Here is a 16,597-nt window from a genome sequence, read left to right on the forward strand (position 1 = left end):
AAATGTACATCGCAGTAACCTGAGTTTTGTTTTTGTTTTGAATAAATTGTGCAGTTAGAAGAATGAGCTCAATGTTCATAAGATTGCTCATAAACAAAGAGATTAGCCTATATTTAGGTTGTATAACTTTAATTCAGATATGTTGTAAAGAGTTTACATCTTAGAATTGTTTACAGATGAGTATTTTGAGACTGACTTTAAACAGACAAGGCAGTTTTATAGATTGATGTCAATATGCATAAGTTATGTAATGATAATTACAAGCTGGATAGTTCTAAACTTAAAGGAGTAGTTCACCTCAAAAAGAAAATTTCCTGATAATTTACTTTCTTTCGTGGAAAAGAAACTTTTTTTTTTTTTTTTTTGAGAAAAACATTTCAGGATTTTTCTCCACTCAATGGACTTCAACGGTAACCAAATTGTTGAAGTCCAAATCAATGCAGTTTCAAAGGGCTCTGCACAATCCCAGCTGAGGAATAGGGTCTTATCTAGCAAAACGATCGGTCCTTTTTATATAATTAGGATTATATTTAATGCGTATAGTAATGGTAACTGATGATTAGAGAAGGGTAACTAAGATAGTGTCAATGTAATGAATGGATACAACTTTCTACTCATTGAGTTAATTTAGAAATTATCTCGTTTTGTGCAGTTTTGGTGGCTCTTAAAAGAGCCGTTGTGGGTTGACGCAGACGCGGGTTTAAGCGCGCTCTCCGCGGATGCGGCGGGCCAGCTGAATATCTTTGGGCATGATGGTGACCCTCTTGGCGTGGATGGCGCACAGGTTGGTGTCCTCGAACAGACCGACCAAATAAGCCTCGCTGGACTCCTGCAGGGCCATGACAGCGGAGCTCTGGAAGCGCAGGTCCGTCTTGAAGTCCTGAGCGATTTCTCTCACCAGCCGCTGGAAGGGCAGTTTGCGGATCAGCAGCTCGGTGGACTTCTGATAGCGGCGGATCTCCCGCAGAGCCACGGTCCCGGGCCGGTAGCGATGAGGCTTCTTGACGCCGCCGGTGGCCGGAGCGCTCTTACGGGCGGCTTTAGTAGCGAGCTGCTTCCTCGGGGCTTTACCACCGGTGGATTTACGAGCGGTCTGCTTGGTTCTGGCCATTGCTGCGGGCTTTTTCTTTCTTGCTTGCGCTGGAAGGAAATGCTGCTCTACGTTATACACCCGCTTTTAAAGCAGTGAACCGCCACGAGCTCATAGTGACGCGATGATGCAGGCCTTCTGATTGGCTAATATGTGACGTATGCGCATGAGTGCCAGCCAATGACTGCGCGTTTCCTCTTTTCAAACAAGCGGAGGGTTTCCCGCTCGAGCTGCTTTTGTTCCATTGACTACTTTGCCCGCCTTTATACTCACAATATTGTATTTATTTGTTCTGAAATACTCGCCTTAATTCCCAATGCTTGTGCAGATCTCGGATTAGAACAAAATCACTTTACAGTATAAAAGCACTGCAGCGAGACAGACTAGGGTTTCCATCCTCCAGGTAACATCGACCAATATCTGTTTCCATAAAGCCAATATGTATATTACGTTTTTATTTTGGATAACTTATTAAAATATTCATTATCAGAGCTTGGCAGACAAATTTATTTTAAGATTAGGGAAGATGGATTGGGTGGTAAACACATTAGGGGGTCATCGTGTGCTTACAGCATGCACAACATCAACTATAAGGTTAATCATCGATGTAAACAATCATACAATAGTCGTTTGGTGGGTAATTTTCCCCCCAACCAGAGTTTAAACTGTTTGTAAATATAAACAAAGAAAAGCGCTCGTTGTCAGATAAAATGGGTGGCTCTTAAAAGAGCCGTTGTTTCAGTAACCCAGTCTTCAATCTGTTTATTTGGATTTGGCGGGTTTCTCGGTCTTCTTGGGCAGGAGCACGGCCTGGATGTTGGGCAGCACGCCACCCTGAGCGATGGTCACTCGGCCCAGGAGTTTGTTGAGCTCCTCGTCGTTGCGCACCGCCAGCTGCAGGTGACGGGGGATGATGCGGGTCTTCTTGTTGTCCCGAGCGGCGTTTCCAGCCAGCTCCAGGATCTCAGCGGTGAGGTACTCGAGCACCGCCGCCAGATAAACAGGGGCACCGGCACCGACGCGCTCGGCGTAGTTTCCTTTGCGCAGAAGCCTGTGAACACGGCCGACGGGGAACTGCAGTCCCGCCCTGGAGGAGCGAGTCTTAGCCTTGGCTCTGGCTTTACCACCGGTTTTGCCTCTTCCGCTCATTATTATATTTAGATTGGTAACTTCAAGCACCTCAATCAAAACTGACAGAATAAAATTACTTAGTCTTCACACACTGTCTTTAACCGAGAGTGCCAGTCGCTCATTGGTTTAGAGTCTGTAAAGATTCAAACCAATCACTGAACTTCCCTCCAAAGCCCAACCCCCTTTCTGGCGGGGATTACTATGCACAAGTATTAATGACATTTAAGACAGAATATATATATATATATATATATATATATATATATATATATATATATATATATATATATATATATATATATATATATATATATATAGTCGAGGTAAACAATCGTACACTCTAGTCGTTTGCTGGGTAATTTTCCCCCCAACCAAAAGAGTTTATACTGTTTATAAATATTAACAGAGAAAAGTGCTCGTTGTTAGATAAAATATGTATATATGTATATACGTCTGATACTGTACAGTATACTGTTCCTATTGTAATATTGGGGTTTAATCACTGCCCTTATTTTATTATTATTTTTGGTCGTTTGTACTATCACAATTCTCCAACATAGTGTTGTGTGTATATATTCTATCTGTACTGTGTTGTACAACATCCAACACTGTGATCACTGTCTGAACCCTCTTCAGCTTTTTTGGCCATATACAATACATTTATGTACAAAATAATGGATAACATGACCTTTTTTCCCTTCAAAACTGTGTTTTGACTTGTTTGTTCAGATTGCTTGGATCCAAGAAGTCAAAATCACATCAGATACTTGCTTTAAAATTTAACACAAATCATGGATATTAACGAGTTTTGCACTTATTCAGAGTTAGTGGGTGGCTCTTAAAAGAGCCGTTGAGGAACAAACACTGGACTTTATTTCTTTTTGGGCGCTGCCTTTTTAGGCTTGGCGGCTTTAGGTTTAGCAACCTTTGCCTTTTTAGGGCTCTTGGCTGCTTTCTTAGCGGCTGCTGGCTTCTTCGCCTTCTTGGGGCTCTTCGTCGCCTTCTTGGGGCTCTTTGTCACCTTCTTAGCGGCTTTGGCTGCGGGTTTCTTGGCCTTCTTGGGCGATTTCTTGGCGGCGGGCTTCTTAGCCGCTGCGCTCTTGGGCTTCTTGGCAGCAGCGGGTTTCTTGGCCGCGGACTTCTTCACTTTAGGAGCTGCCTTCTTCTTGGTCTCGGCTTGCTGTTTGTTGAGCTTGAATGAGCCCGAGGCGCCGGTCCCTTTGACCTGCACCAGTGTGCCTTTAGTCACAAGGCTCTTGATGGCGATCTTGACGCGGGAGTTGTTCTTCTCCACGTCGTAGCCGCTGGCAGCGAGCGCTTTCTTCAGCGCGGCGAGGGACACGCCGCTCCTCTCCTTGGATGCGGACACAGCTTTGACAATGAGCTCGCCGACGCCTGGACCTGCTTTCTTGGCCTTCGTAGCGGACTTCTTCTTGGGCGCTTTAGCCGGGGCGGCAGCAGCGGGTGCTGGGGCGGTTTCTGCCATTTCTCTCTGCTCAGATCAACAGTCTTCAAACGCTGTCTCTAGTTTCAACAATGTTTAGCGCTCGCGCGGCGCTGCGCTCTTAAATAACACATGAGAACCTTATAGACTCAACCTGCCCGCTCGGCCTCTGTGCGCGTCCACGAGCCCCTCACGCGTGTGTTTTCTTCTCTTACATTTGGTTCAAAACTGGAGTGGTAAAATAGTTTGGTACAATCAAAACCAAGTGAACACTAAGCAGAGGTTCTGAGCTTTCATTGGAGACTAAAATACGCGACAGTAAATGTTTATGTTGCTTTCGTCAGATCAAATCCTTGGCGAGCATCAGACACGGGGGAAAGCCGCGTGTACATTTGACAGATCGTTTAAGTGGAAAGGTTAATAAAAGCCTGAACGCCTCATCTGTGTGTTCAGCAAACAGTCTGAAATAGACTTTAATGAAATCAGCATCAGTGAGGACCGTGAGGAGGCTTTCATACAGATGTTGATATGGGCAGCTTGAAGCACACGAACATCATCCGGAGGCTCCGAGTCTCTCTGTGACTCATGTCTGGTCAGCAGATGATATGTCCTTAAAATAATAGTAATTTGTATTACTTTTAATAATAAATATATAACCTTTCCATAAGACGATGTACATCATATCACCTAAATAAAAATGTAAATCGTCATATTTGTTTATCCTTCATCTCAGTTTTAGGCATGTGAATGAGGATCATGTAAAAGCTCATCTGAATGAGCTGCAGAGCAAGTGACGCAAAAAAAAACTTATTTTTCCCCACTGTTTCATATTTCCCTCGTTCAATAGCTTGTACTTTTCTGGACAATGTTTGAAACTTTGTATTTCAAGCATTTCTTATGCCAATTGCCTCCTTAAGATGAATCACTTGTCTTTGTCCATAGGTCACCTTGGATATAATCATCTGCTAAATTAATATGATAAAGAGCAGGCCACTTATTGTAAGTTTGTTATATTATGATTTAACCACTGTTGAATGCTAATTCGTAAACTAGTCATTTCATTTGCACTATATGTTTGATATATTTGCACAGATGTTGGGATTTTGGTCAGACTGTGTACAGTAAGTTCAGCTCTAACCCAAACAAACGCCAGATCAAGATAATGAAGGTGTTCAGAATTACACAGGCAGGTTTAACTGGGATTTGTACTATAAAGTATGAGGACACTGGAGCTGAAGAGCTGATAATAACTAAGTAAAAGCGGTTTGAATTAAACACTCAAAAACAACTCAAAATGTAGTTTTGTTGGGTCTCAGTTGTTTGGAATTTTTTAACTTAATCCCTAAAACATGTTTCTTGGAATTGAAAACATCAGGCGATTTGAGGGTATTCTGATCCAAGACAATATTTTTCTGTTAGATTTGTTTTCAGGTAGACTCTCTGCAGCCTCGAAGCATCTGTCAGTAATCAGATGGAAACAGGCCTCAACCCCTGTGATGTGTGGCATCAGAGCAAGATCAATGATCAAGACACAGACAGTGTAGTATCACATTCTAAACTTTATTAAGGAAGAAGGGTCATATTTATACAAGATAAACAGAACATCCACAATGCAGGCCATCCAATCATAATACTGAAAGATCAACCCCATACGGTATATTAACAAATATAATAACAAGTAAGAGATGTCAGAAGTTCAAATGTATGTGTGCGTCTTGAGTTCGAGTGTACCAGTGTGTCCAAGGCATGGTTCTTGTTTTGTCTAGGTTTGTCCGTGATGTGCACATAACAAAACAGAAAGAAGCAGTCTTACAAAGCAGTAGGGCAGTCTTACACAAGAATAATCAAAAGTGGAGCCTTAAGAACAAATATTATAATTTTCTTACTTTTGTTCTTGTGAAAAGAAATGGGGCTCTCATGACACACAGTAATTAAACACCATTTTCCTCATGTTTCCCTAGAGATTTTGAGGACACCAATGACAAGAGGATCCAACAATTAATTTTTTATTACATCTTAATAATGCAATACTCAAATACTGAAGCTTAATGTTGTACTAGATGCAGTATTTTTTTTTAAAGAAACGGTTCCTATTAACTTTGCTAATATTACCAGCCAATCGGATTTCTCACTGACTAGTTTATCAAAAACAAAAATGGCATTTATCTTTTTATGATCTACAGTGTGTTTTAAAAATGTGCTGTAGGCCTACATGTTATAGCCTAGTATATAAAAAGTGTTTTAGGTCATAGAATATTAACTGGATGGCCCGTTGTAAAGGATAAAGACCATTTAAAATGACTAACTTATAGAAAACAAGGAAAAGCAAAGGCACAAATGCAAACAGGTCAGAGGCAGAAAGTTCTGTAAGAAAACACACAAGCAGTCCCTGTATACAGTCACATATTACTGTCATTTATTGTTCTTGAAGAGCCTAAATGTAAAGAAGTCCTGTTACCGTTTCTTGCGTAAACTTTATTCATGACAGTGTGAGACAGGAGGTGTGAGCTTTATCCGTGTCAATAAACAGATGGATGAGCTGAATGCTTGGAAAGGCTGGAAAACAACGTCCCACTTTAAGATTATTTTTAATAAAGAACGAGAGCAGTGCTTTAACTTCTCCACAAACAATTTCACATTTTTGCTAGTCTCATTCAATACTTCATTAATTAAATTTAACTCAAGATTTATTATTTTTCATCCATGTGCTGATGAATAGATTTATTTTTGCAATACTTTATTACACAGATTAATTAAGATTCTTGATCACCAAGCAAGATATATATATATATATATATATATATATATATATATATATATATATATATATATATATACATATATATGATAGATTCTGGTTAAGTGTGTACATTAGATTCTGGCCTCCAAAAGCAGCAAGTGGAGTGAGGCTGTCATCGTAAAAAAAAAAAATATATATGAATAATAATTATTATTATTATAAGCAGGTTTTATAAGAACTTCTAGTTACCGGTAGTTATTTCAAATGAAGTAAACCCACAAGAAGCAGTTGGGTAACAGGATACAAATCTGAAGATTACTCAAAGCTAAACTGTACTTTAAACTTTTCTGCTTTGGAATACAAGACTCAAAAAAATGGAATGGGCACCCAAAATAAATATATTTAGCACTTAAAATAAAAAGGTAAATAAAAAAATACAAGAACATAAACTCTTCGTTTGAGAAGATGGGTGGCTCTTAAAAGAGCCTTTGGGTAGTTGAAGTCAGGCACGCCTCACTTTGAGCTGGTGTATTTGGTGACGGCCTTTGTGCCCTCGGACACGGCGTGTTTGGCCAGCTCTCCGGGCAGCAGCAGACGCACGGCGGTCTGGATCTCCCTAGAAGTGATGGTGGAGCGCTTGTTGTAATGCGCGAGGCGAGACGACTCACCGGCGATGCGCTCGAAGATGTCGTTGACGAAAGAGTTCATGATGCCCATCGCCTTGGAGGAGATGCCGGTGTCAGGGTGAACCTGCTTCAGGACTTTGTACACATAGATAGCATAGCTCTCCTTCCTGGACTTTCTGCGTTTCTTTCCTCCCTTACCGGCGGTCTTGGTGACGGCCTTCTTTGAGCCCTTCTTAGGCGCGGACTTTGCTGGTTCAGGCATGATGATGCGAGATCAAGAGACTGACAAAGTAATATTCCCTCATGTGTGATACAGAGGTATTTATTCACTGCCCTATGCTAATTTTCAAAGGGATACGGGAATTCTCTGATTGTCTGTTTCCATAGGCCAAACCCATAAACTCGTACTTCATTGGACAACTCAAAGCATCAAAGCGGGCCAATCACAGGAGGTTAAATAATAGTCCCGCCCACTGCTGCATGAACGACACCCTCCCTCAAGTTTCCGTTGTTTCGTTTCCCGCTCTTTTATTCAATATTTTTTTAGAAAATAAGCGGTTCTTCTAATATTGTGCATCATGTAATTTTTAAACCTCTTATAAACCTATTGAGAGAGTTTGGGAGAAAAGAAACGAATAATGGTCAGACACCCTTTAAAAACAGTGTATCCTCATGAAACTATTGTTAAAATGTTTAAATGACAGAAAAAGCTGATACAAGCTCATTGGACCGTTTGTGTTCAATATAACATTTTCGTCTTGATATTCACTTCTCTTAACTGTGGTAGCCTACTATGTTGATCTAATTGCTAATCTGAATTGTCAGTTTCCAAAACAAGAATATTCGTTAAAGTATTATTTAACACAAAAACAAATGTTTACATTTTTATGTGATCTGTTAAAAAAAATTTAAATATATAGTCTCGGACATGGCGTTTAGGAATTAATTAAGTGGTTGATATAATCAAAACATTGCCTCTTAATGTGTCAGAGTGTGTGGCTCTTAAAAGAGCCGTTGGGTTTGTGTGGTTTCTCCTGGTTTCAGGCGTTTATCCGCCGAAGCCGTACAGGGTGCGTCCCTGTCTCTTCAGCGCATACACAACATCCATGGCGGTGACGGTCTTTCTCTTGGCGTGCTCGGTGTAGGTGACGGCATCGCGGATCACGTTCTCCAGGAACACCTTCAACACTCCGCGGGTCTCCTCGTAGATCAGACCGGAGATGCGCTTGACGCCGCCGCGGCGAGCCAGACGACGAATGGCGGGTTTGGTGATTCCCTGGATGTTATCGCGCAAAACTTTACGGTGACGCTTAGCGCCTCCTTTCCCGAGTCCTTTACCGCCTTTGCCTCTTCCAGACATGTTTCACTAATGTTCAAGCTCTACTCTTCACAGCAGAATCAAATAGCTGAAGGTGAGGTGTGCAAGTAGAAATTTACATTCGCTTACAGGACCTAGTTGAAACATGCAAAGGCGGTGCTATGCATATGATACCCGTCTGTTGACCAGAGAACCTGGGAGATCCATATGATGATCAGTATTATTTTGTTATTGCAGGGCTTCATACAGTAACGGTACTGATCTTATACCCCACAGTTCACAGGTCGACATTTCGTCTAGTCATTGAAGACATGAACCTTTTCGAAACTTTGAAAATTATTCATTGTTTCAAAGCGCTCGACACGCTGCTGACGCCTTTACGGCGTAAATGTAATGAAACATTTTTTCACGTTTTATTGAAAGTGTAATATATTAAATGCATTTAATACATTATGAAGAGTTTATTTATAATGTATTGTTTTGAAGGGATAACAATTGAAGGGATTGTTTTCTGGAGAGCTTGTCTAATCAGTACAATAAAACTGACCAAAAATCTTCCTTTTGTTATACAAACGTTGAATTACAGTTCTCTTACGAGAGGTTCTCTCGTATTGCGTAGTTGCTTACGCTACGGGAAAGCCTTTCTTTCTCGAGATACTGAAGCCAAAAATTATCCTTAATTTTTATAATCTTGTCAACGCAGTGCGGCAGCCTGCAGACCTAGGGCAAGCTTACTAGCGTGCCCATTGGCTGCCCTGCGGCAACTGCAGCAGCCTACCGCTGAGCCCTTGGCGTGACGTCACGACCAATGAGCGCGCTTGGCGCGCTTAATGCGTCACAGCCCGCGAAAAGGGGTGTGGCTTAGCGTATATAAACAGGGCTCGGAGGCTGCTTCTCTGATTTCTGTCTTTTCAGCGAAGCTCTACGCATCGCTGCTCTCTGAGGAAGCCGCCGTCGAATCAAGCGACCAGCACGCCGAGGATCTCAGCCTGAGGACGCCGGCCGCCTTCGCCGCCTTCAGCTTTCCCTGCCTGCTTCGCTATCCGGCGAATATATCCTTTTACTGCTCTGTGTTGTATGTGTTTGTGTGTTCGCCCCGCGACACACTTTGCATCTAAAAGAGCGCGAGGAGTTGTTGCAAATGCCTCGCTCATCCTGTGGCTCGTGCAGAGCCGCGCTCAGCGACGGAGACCGCCACGTGATCTGCGCTCTCTGCCTGGGTTTCGACCACGCAGCCCGCGCCCTTCACGGGCGGCTGCGAACAGTGTGAGGACTTGCCGATGTCGACCCTGCGGGCTCGACTCGCCATGTTTCACGATCCTCCACCTTCTCCGGCTGCCTCTTCCGGGCCGCGTAAGAAAAAACGCCGCTCTCAAAGGCCTTCCGAGCCGGTGGTTATAGCTGAGCGCTCGCCGGAGCCCCTCCCGCGAGCCTCGCTCTCTCCTTCTCCCCCGCCCTTCACCGACGCGCAGCGGCCGGCCTCTGCCCGCACTGCCGTCGCCTCAGGGGATGAAGCAGACCAGCTGGTTACTCCCCTCTGTCAAGCCGCGCAAACGGCGCCGCTCACAAGGGATGTCAGAACGGACGGTCACGGGCTATAGCTTCCTTTACGTTACAAGGAAGCTACCCCCCCCCCGGATGACGCACGCCCTCTCCCCCTCTGTTCGAGCCGCGCAAGGCGCCGCTCACAAGGGATGTCAGAAGTAGACGGTCACGGGCTGGCTTCCTTTACGTTATAAGAAAGCTACCCCGCGTCTCGGTCGCGCGCGTCACTCTCCGGCCACCTCCGTTTCTCACACATTTCTCAGTCCCCTCCTAGCTCAGGCGACTAGAAATATCTATATTGCAGTAAACGAGCCTGTTATACACGCACGCCTGCAAACAAACGATGTCACAGCACATAATGACATCTTCCCGCTCTCTCTCCCTTTGTTCGAGCCGCGCAACTGCGCCGTTCTCAAGGGATATCAGAGCGGACGTCACGAGCACCGGCGAAAGGAGGAAGAGAGAGTGTTTTCGTCCCGCTTAGGCCGGACTTCCTCCAATCCTCGCATATTTCTCAGTCCCCTCTAAGTTCAGGCGGCTGGAAATACTATTATTGCAGTAAACGAGCCTGTTGTAATACACGCGCGCCTGCAAACAAACGCTCGGTCATATGCTCGCACTGACTGGAAGCTCATGTGTGCCCCTTTGGCTCAGTGGCAGAACATTAGACTTCCGCACCAGAGACCCGTGTTCGAATCCGGCTCTGGCAGCAGAACAACTTTTTTCTGCTTGCTTCTCTCGAGCTCGCGGCCAGCTTTCTTACATACAGAAAGCAAACCCGCATCTCACGGGATACATATTTCTCAGTCCCCTCTAAGTTCAGGCGGCTGGAAATACTAATACTGCAGTAAACGGGCCTGTTTTAATACACGCGCGCCTGCAAACAAACGCCGAAACGAAACACGACGCTCGGTCATATGCTCGCACTGACCACAAGCTCATGTGTGCCCCTGTGGCTCAGTGGCAGAACATTAGGCTTCCGCACCAGAGACCCGTGTTCGAATCCGGCTCTGGCAGCAGAAAAAACTTTTTTCTGCTTGCTTCTCCGAGCTCGCGGCCAGCTTTCTTACATACAGAAAGCAAACCCGCATCTCACGGGATACATATTTCTCAGTCCCCTCTAAGTTAGGCGGCTGGAAATACTAATGCTGCAGTAAACGGGCCTGTTTTAATACACGCGCGCCTGCAAACAAACGCCGAAACACGACGCTCGGTCATATGCTCGCACCAACTGGAAGCTCATGTGTGCCCCTGTGGCTCAGTGGCAGAATTTTACGCTTCTGCACTGGAGAACCGTGTTCAAATCCGGCTCTGGCGGCAGAAAATATTTTTTCTGCTGTCTTCTCCGAGCTCGCGGCCAGCTTTCTTACATACAGAAAGCGAACCTGCATCTCACAGGATGGTGCTTGAGTATTTATGAGCGTCTAAACATATGAGCCATCAAAGCATTTGCTCTATAACGCCGATGGTGTTACAAGTGTAGAAAATGTGCCCACTCCCATGTGCTCACTGCTACACACAAACACGGTCCCCATGGTAACGCGTTCAGAGCGCTCTCTCATAAAGCGGTCACACGCCGCTCGAGTAATAAGTGTAGTAAATGTGCCCACAACTCTGTGCTCACATCTACCTGTAACTCGCTCTGCCACTCGGTTACCCCGGGCAACAGCGGCTCAAGCCGAGGGTGTTATAAGTGTAGAAAATGTGCCCACTCCCACGTGCTCACTGCTTCACACAAACATGGTCCCCATGGTAACGCGCATAGAGCGCTCTCTCATAAAGCGGACACAAGCCGCTCGAGTACTAAGTGTAGTAAATGTGCCCACAACTTTGTGCTCACACCTACCCGCTGCTCGCTCTGCCATTCAGTTACCTCGGGTCGCACACCCTCTAAGCTCCCAAACTCTGGCCGTGTCATAAGTGTAAACTCTGCGCCCGCTCAGGTGCACGCGCACTCACTTTTAGACATTACAATCCCCACGCCGCTTTCGCGCCAGGGGTGTTTGTCAGCAAATCGCGCTCCATCCTCTGGGACCGAGCTACCGAACGCTGTACAGCCGGCCAATACTGTTTACCAGCCCCCGTGTTCGAGCACCAGCGGCGCGCACGCCGCTCCATCCTCTCTGATACAGGTTCCCCAATCCCGCGCAGCGCGGCGATCTGAACCCAGAGACCATTCGACCCCTAGCTATGCATGCGGAAGCATGGGAAGCTATTCAGGGCGCGTCAGAATGGGTGCTGAGTACTATAAAACACGGCTATTCGCTTCAATTCGCTCGTCGCCCTCCGCGCTTTCTAGCACAGACGGAGACGAAAGTGAGTTCAGAAGCTGCGCACCTGCTTCAAGCCGAAATAGCGAAGCTACTGCGCAAAAGGGCTATAGAACAGGTTCATCCTTCTCTAAGCGAGTCGAGCCTTTACAGCCGCTACTTCCTCGTACCCAAGAAGGACGGAGCGTTCAGACCTATTTTAGATCTGAGACATCTGAACAAAGCCCTCATGAGACGGCCGTTCAAAATAATCACAACCAGAAAAATCCTCGCGCAGATTTGCCCAGGAGACTGGTTTATCTCTCTCGATCTAAAAGACGCATATTTTCAGATCCAGATAACTCCCCGTCACAGGCCATTCTTGAGATTCGCCTTCAACGGTCGAGTATATCAGTACACAATCCTGCCCTTCGGCCTGTCTTTGGCACCCCGTACATTACGAAATGCATGGACACGGCTCTCGCTCCCCTGAGAAAACAGGGAATGCGAATACTGAATTATCTGGACGATTGGCTTATTCTAGCGCTGTCAGAGACGGAACTTGTGTCTCACGGAACAGCGCTTCTCAGCCATCTGGAGGATCTGGGTCTCTCGGTCACTGGACCAAGAGCTCGCTATCGCCCCGTCAGTCAATTTCCTTCTTGGAATAGAACTGGACTCGGTGGCTATGACGGCCAAACTGTCGGAGCAGCGCGCGCGCCGCATCCGCCTCCTCGCCGCATCCCTCCAAATAGGCAGCCGGGTTCCGCTGAGGACATTCCAGCGTATCCTGGGGCATATTGCCTCAGCTGCAGCAGCGCTCCAGCTGGGCTTACTGCGCATGCGCCCGCTTCAACGCTGGCTGAAAGCGCGCGTGCCCCACCGAGCCTGGGCGGCCGGCGGCTTGCGAGTCAGAGTGAATCAGAGCTGCTTTTCAGCCCTGAAGCCCTGGCTGGCAGCCGAATGGTATCACACAGGAGTGACTATGGGAGTGATTTCACACCGGAAAGTTGTCTCGACAGACGCTTCCAACCTAGATTGGGGAGCGCTCTTCGAAGGCAGACCGGTCTATGGCCGCTGGTCAGACCAGGAGAATCTCCTACACATAAACTGTCTAGAGATGCTCGCGGTCGAGAAAGCTCTCAAACACTTCCTCCCATTCCTCCACGGTCACCATGTTCTAGTCCGCACGGACAATACATCAGTAGTGGCCTATGTGAATCGCCAGGGCGGTGTCAGATCAGACGCTCTGCACCCTGGCGGAACGCCTCCTCGTGTGGGCTCAGCACTCTCTGCGCTCGCTGAGAGAGCCGCGCATGTGCCTGGCCACCTGAACGAGGGCCCCGACAGACTGTCCAGGGACAGCGTTCCCCCTGGGGAGTGGTCTCAACACCCCCAAACAGTCCAGTCACTGTGGCGCCGTTTCGGCAAAGCGAAAGTCGACCTTTTTGCGTCAAAAGACAACGCTCATTGCCCAGAGTTCTTCTCGAAGAACGAGGACGCGCTGGCCCAGACCCGGCCCAGCGGCCCGCTGTATGCTTTTCCCCCGGTCTCTCTGCTGCCTCAGGTCATCAAGAGAATCAGGGAAGCGCGCCACACAGTGCTCCTCTTAGCCCCATACTGGGAGAACCAAGCTTGGTTCCCGGATCTAATACAGCTGGCAGACTCAGCCCCCTGGCCGATACCGGTGAAGAGAGACCTTTTCTCTCAAGCCCGCGGCTCGATATGGCATCCCCATCCAGAGCGCTGTCTCTGCATGCGTGGAGCCTCAACGATTACACGCTGATCTGCCAGACGGGGTCATGAACACGATCATACAATCTAGAGCCCCCTCTACGAGGCGGCTCTACATGTCGAAATGGTCAGTGTTTAACAGATGGTGCACTGCTAAGGGGCTCGATCCACAGACATGTGGGGTATCGCGAGTACTGTGTTTCCTTCAAGAGTTACTGGACGCGGGCAGGTCCCCCTCCACGCTCAAAGTCTATGTCACGGCCATTTCAGCGCTCTCTGTTCAGAGCTGGGCCGCGCATTAGGAAGGAACGAGTTCGTCATCCGCTTCCTTAGAGGAGCCAGGAGGATGAACCCCCCGCGACCCCCCTCGGTTCCTATGTGGGATCTTTCACTGGTCTTGGAGGCCCTGAAAGCGCATCCCTTCGAACCCTTGGAAACTGTGGATATGAAATACCTCACGCTCAAAACCGTTTTTCTGATAGCACTGTCTTCAGTCAAACGAGTGGTGGAACAGCTCTTTGTTTCGTTTGGCGGGCGCACCAAGGGTCTCGCCGCCTCGAAACACAGCCTGTCCAGATGGATAGTGGACGCTATTGCTGCTGCTTATGTGTCTAAAGACCTGCAGTGCCCATTGGGCATTCAAGCTCACTCCACCAGAGGCATGGCCTCGTCGTGGGCGTGGTCCAGCGGGATTCCCATTCATGACATTTGTGCAGCGGCAGGCTGGGCCTCCCCCTCCACATTTGTTAGGTTTTACAACCTGGATGTTCCCGCCTTGCAGGCGAAAGTGTTATCAGTCTAAGTCTCGCGTATGCCAGCCCACTATCTGTGCGCGGGCTACGTTGTGTGATTTAGCTCTACTGGTTGAGCTGCACTATGCAGGGAATTGTCAGTTCGGACCGGCCGTGCCGCTCCTAACCCCCTAGTGTGTGCTTATGTACGGCGCTAGCCCTCTTCGGGCCGCCCGGCTCTCTGCTATCACGTTCCCCGGGCTCTCCCTGGGACTCATTCAGTGGATGCTGGGCGCGCACGGCGTTGACAAGGGCGTTCCCGTAGCGTAAGCAACTACGCAATACGAGAGAACCTCTCGTAAGAGAACGTTTCGGTTACTCACGTAACCTCTGTTCTCTCTAGAAGAGGGAACGAGTATTGCGTAGCCCGCCGTGCTCGCACCACGAGCTCATTTCGCTTCATGCGACAGAAACCAGAGAAGCAGCCTCCGAGCCCTGTTTATATACGCTAAGCCACACCCCTTTTCGCGGGCTGTGACGCATTAAGCGCGCCAAGCGCGCTCATTGGTCGTGACGTCATGCCAAGGGCTCAGCGGTAGGCTGCTGCAGTTGCCGCAGGGCAGCCAATGGGCACGCTAGTAAGCTTGCCCTAGGTCTGCAGGCTGCCGCACTGCGTTGACAAGATTATAAAAATTAAGGATAATTTTTGGCTTCAGTATCTCGAGAAAGAAAGGCTTTCCCGTAGCGTAAGCAACTACGCAATACTCGTTCCCTCTTCTAGAGAGAACAGAGGTTACGTGAGTAACCGAAACGTTTTTCTCAATTGTTTACACACAAATACTGGTACCTGAGACACAATGACCACAACACGTAACTCATTCACCAACCCCCTGAACCAATTCTGCTAAACTACAAGCACAATTCCTGCTTTACACTCAAATTGCAGTTCTAAAACACACTTTTTTCAAAACACTACACACAATTCTCTGCTTTTGGCACAATTTTCATGCAGAAAATCTCTTGTTTTCTCAAGGAACACACTGCCATTCAGATATGCACACTGACTCATCACATGGGCAAACACCCGTCACACAGTTTTACAGTTAGCAACCAGAGCTTTAGCATAAAAGGGCAACAGGAGAGCTCTTCAGTGGAGCAATGGATGCCAACATTGGATTATTTTTTTTTTTTTTTTTTTTTACTGTAACTGTATACAGTCAATTCTTCTGTTGTTTTGTTTGTAGACCACTGTATGTGCAGCTCTGTGTTGGTTGGGGATGTACACTGTGTACATTGTTTTTTGTGGGAAAAATAAAATATATTACAGTTTTTGCCCGTTGCTTGAACACATTTTGCAAAATTTCGCTCATTGTGCCAAAACTCTACACACAAGTAAACATGACACAACACTGGGAAATATACCATTCACATCTGTGTCACATTGAAACTCTACTATCAAAACCTAAACTCTGCTATCAAATCCTAACATTCATTTGCCAAAATTTAACTCTGATGACAAAATGACACATACTTGCATCATATGCATACACTTTCAGATCAGGGGGAATACACTAGTCTACTTTATATAAAACACTGCAGTCTTTGATTTTCACTGTTTATTCAGAAGGCATATTTTCAGGAGGCACATTTTCAAACAACCAAAAATTGTGCAAAATAAAAAATTGTCCACAATTGCCCTTTGGCCAATTACATTACGACCCTGTCGTCTTGTTTTGCTCAGGTCGAATTCAGCTTCATCAATGAAAATGAATTCATGAGGCTGTGCAGCTCCATCCATGGCCAAGATTCTCTGTAACAACAAAAAAAAACATTACTGTACTACAGTGCTACACATACAGAACCCTCACCCCATCACACAGGTACCCGTGTAGCTCTCCGAATGGATCCATGTGGTACTGATATGGTACATATTCAGCTGCTACTGGATTTCACCAATACTGTATTGTAAATGTAAAGGACAGTTACACT

General features: G+C 46.5%; 5 protein-coding genes across 5 annotated transcripts; all 5 read right to left on the bottom strand.

The window, feature by feature from the left end:
• Nucleotides 1-700: 700 nt before the first annotated feature.
• LOC308685135 (histone H3.2) lies at nt 701-1,111 on the bottom strand (the record flags this gene model as incomplete). Its single annotated transcript, XM_081356696.1, has 1 exon — nt 701-1,111. The coding sequence occupies one exon, from the start codon at nt 1,109-1,111 to the stop codon at nt 701-703; it is 411 nt and encodes a 136-aa protein (XP_081212822.1).
• Nucleotides 1,112-1,852: 741 nt separating this feature from the next.
• On the bottom strand, nt 1,853-2,239 carry LOC308685244 (histone H2A-like; the record flags this gene model as incomplete). The annotated part of the gene is made up of 1 exon (XM_081356911.1): nt 1,853-2,239. One exon carries the CDS (start codon nt 2,237-2,239, stop codon nt 1,853-1,855), a length of 387 nt encoding a protein of 128 aa, XP_081213037.1.
• An 853-nt stretch (nt 2,240-3,092) lies between these two features.
• LOC308685134 (histone H1-like) lies at nt 3,093-3,707 on the bottom strand (the record flags this gene model as incomplete). The annotated part of the gene is made up of 1 exon (XM_081356695.1): nt 3,093-3,707. The coding sequence occupies one exon, from the start codon at nt 3,705-3,707 to the stop codon at nt 3,093-3,095; it is 615 nt and encodes a 204-aa protein (XP_081212821.1).
• Nucleotides 3,708-6,906: 3,199 nt separating this feature from the next.
• On the bottom strand, nt 6,907-7,293 carry LOC308685138 (histone H2B; the record flags this gene model as incomplete). The annotated part of the gene is made up of 1 exon (XM_081356699.1): nt 6,907-7,293. The coding sequence occupies one exon, from the start codon at nt 7,291-7,293 to the stop codon at nt 6,919-6,921; it is 375 nt and encodes a 124-aa protein (XP_081212825.1). The 3' UTR covers nt 6,907-6,918.
• A 786-nt stretch (nt 7,294-8,079) lies between these two features.
• LOC308685139 (histone H4) lies at nt 8,080-8,391 on the bottom strand (the record flags this gene model as incomplete). The annotated part of the gene is made up of 1 exon (XM_081356700.1): nt 8,080-8,391. The coding sequence occupies one exon, from the start codon at nt 8,389-8,391 to the stop codon at nt 8,080-8,082; it is 312 nt and encodes a 103-aa protein (XP_081212826.1).
• Nucleotides 8,392-16,597: the final 8,206 nt, after the last annotated feature.

This window comes from Scardinius erythrophthalmus, assembly GCF_964197995.2.
Source record: "Scardinius erythrophthalmus genome assembly, chromosome: 24".
Lineage (NCBI taxonomy): Eukaryota > Metazoa > Chordata > Actinopteri > Cypriniformes > Leuciscidae > Scardinius > Scardinius erythrophthalmus.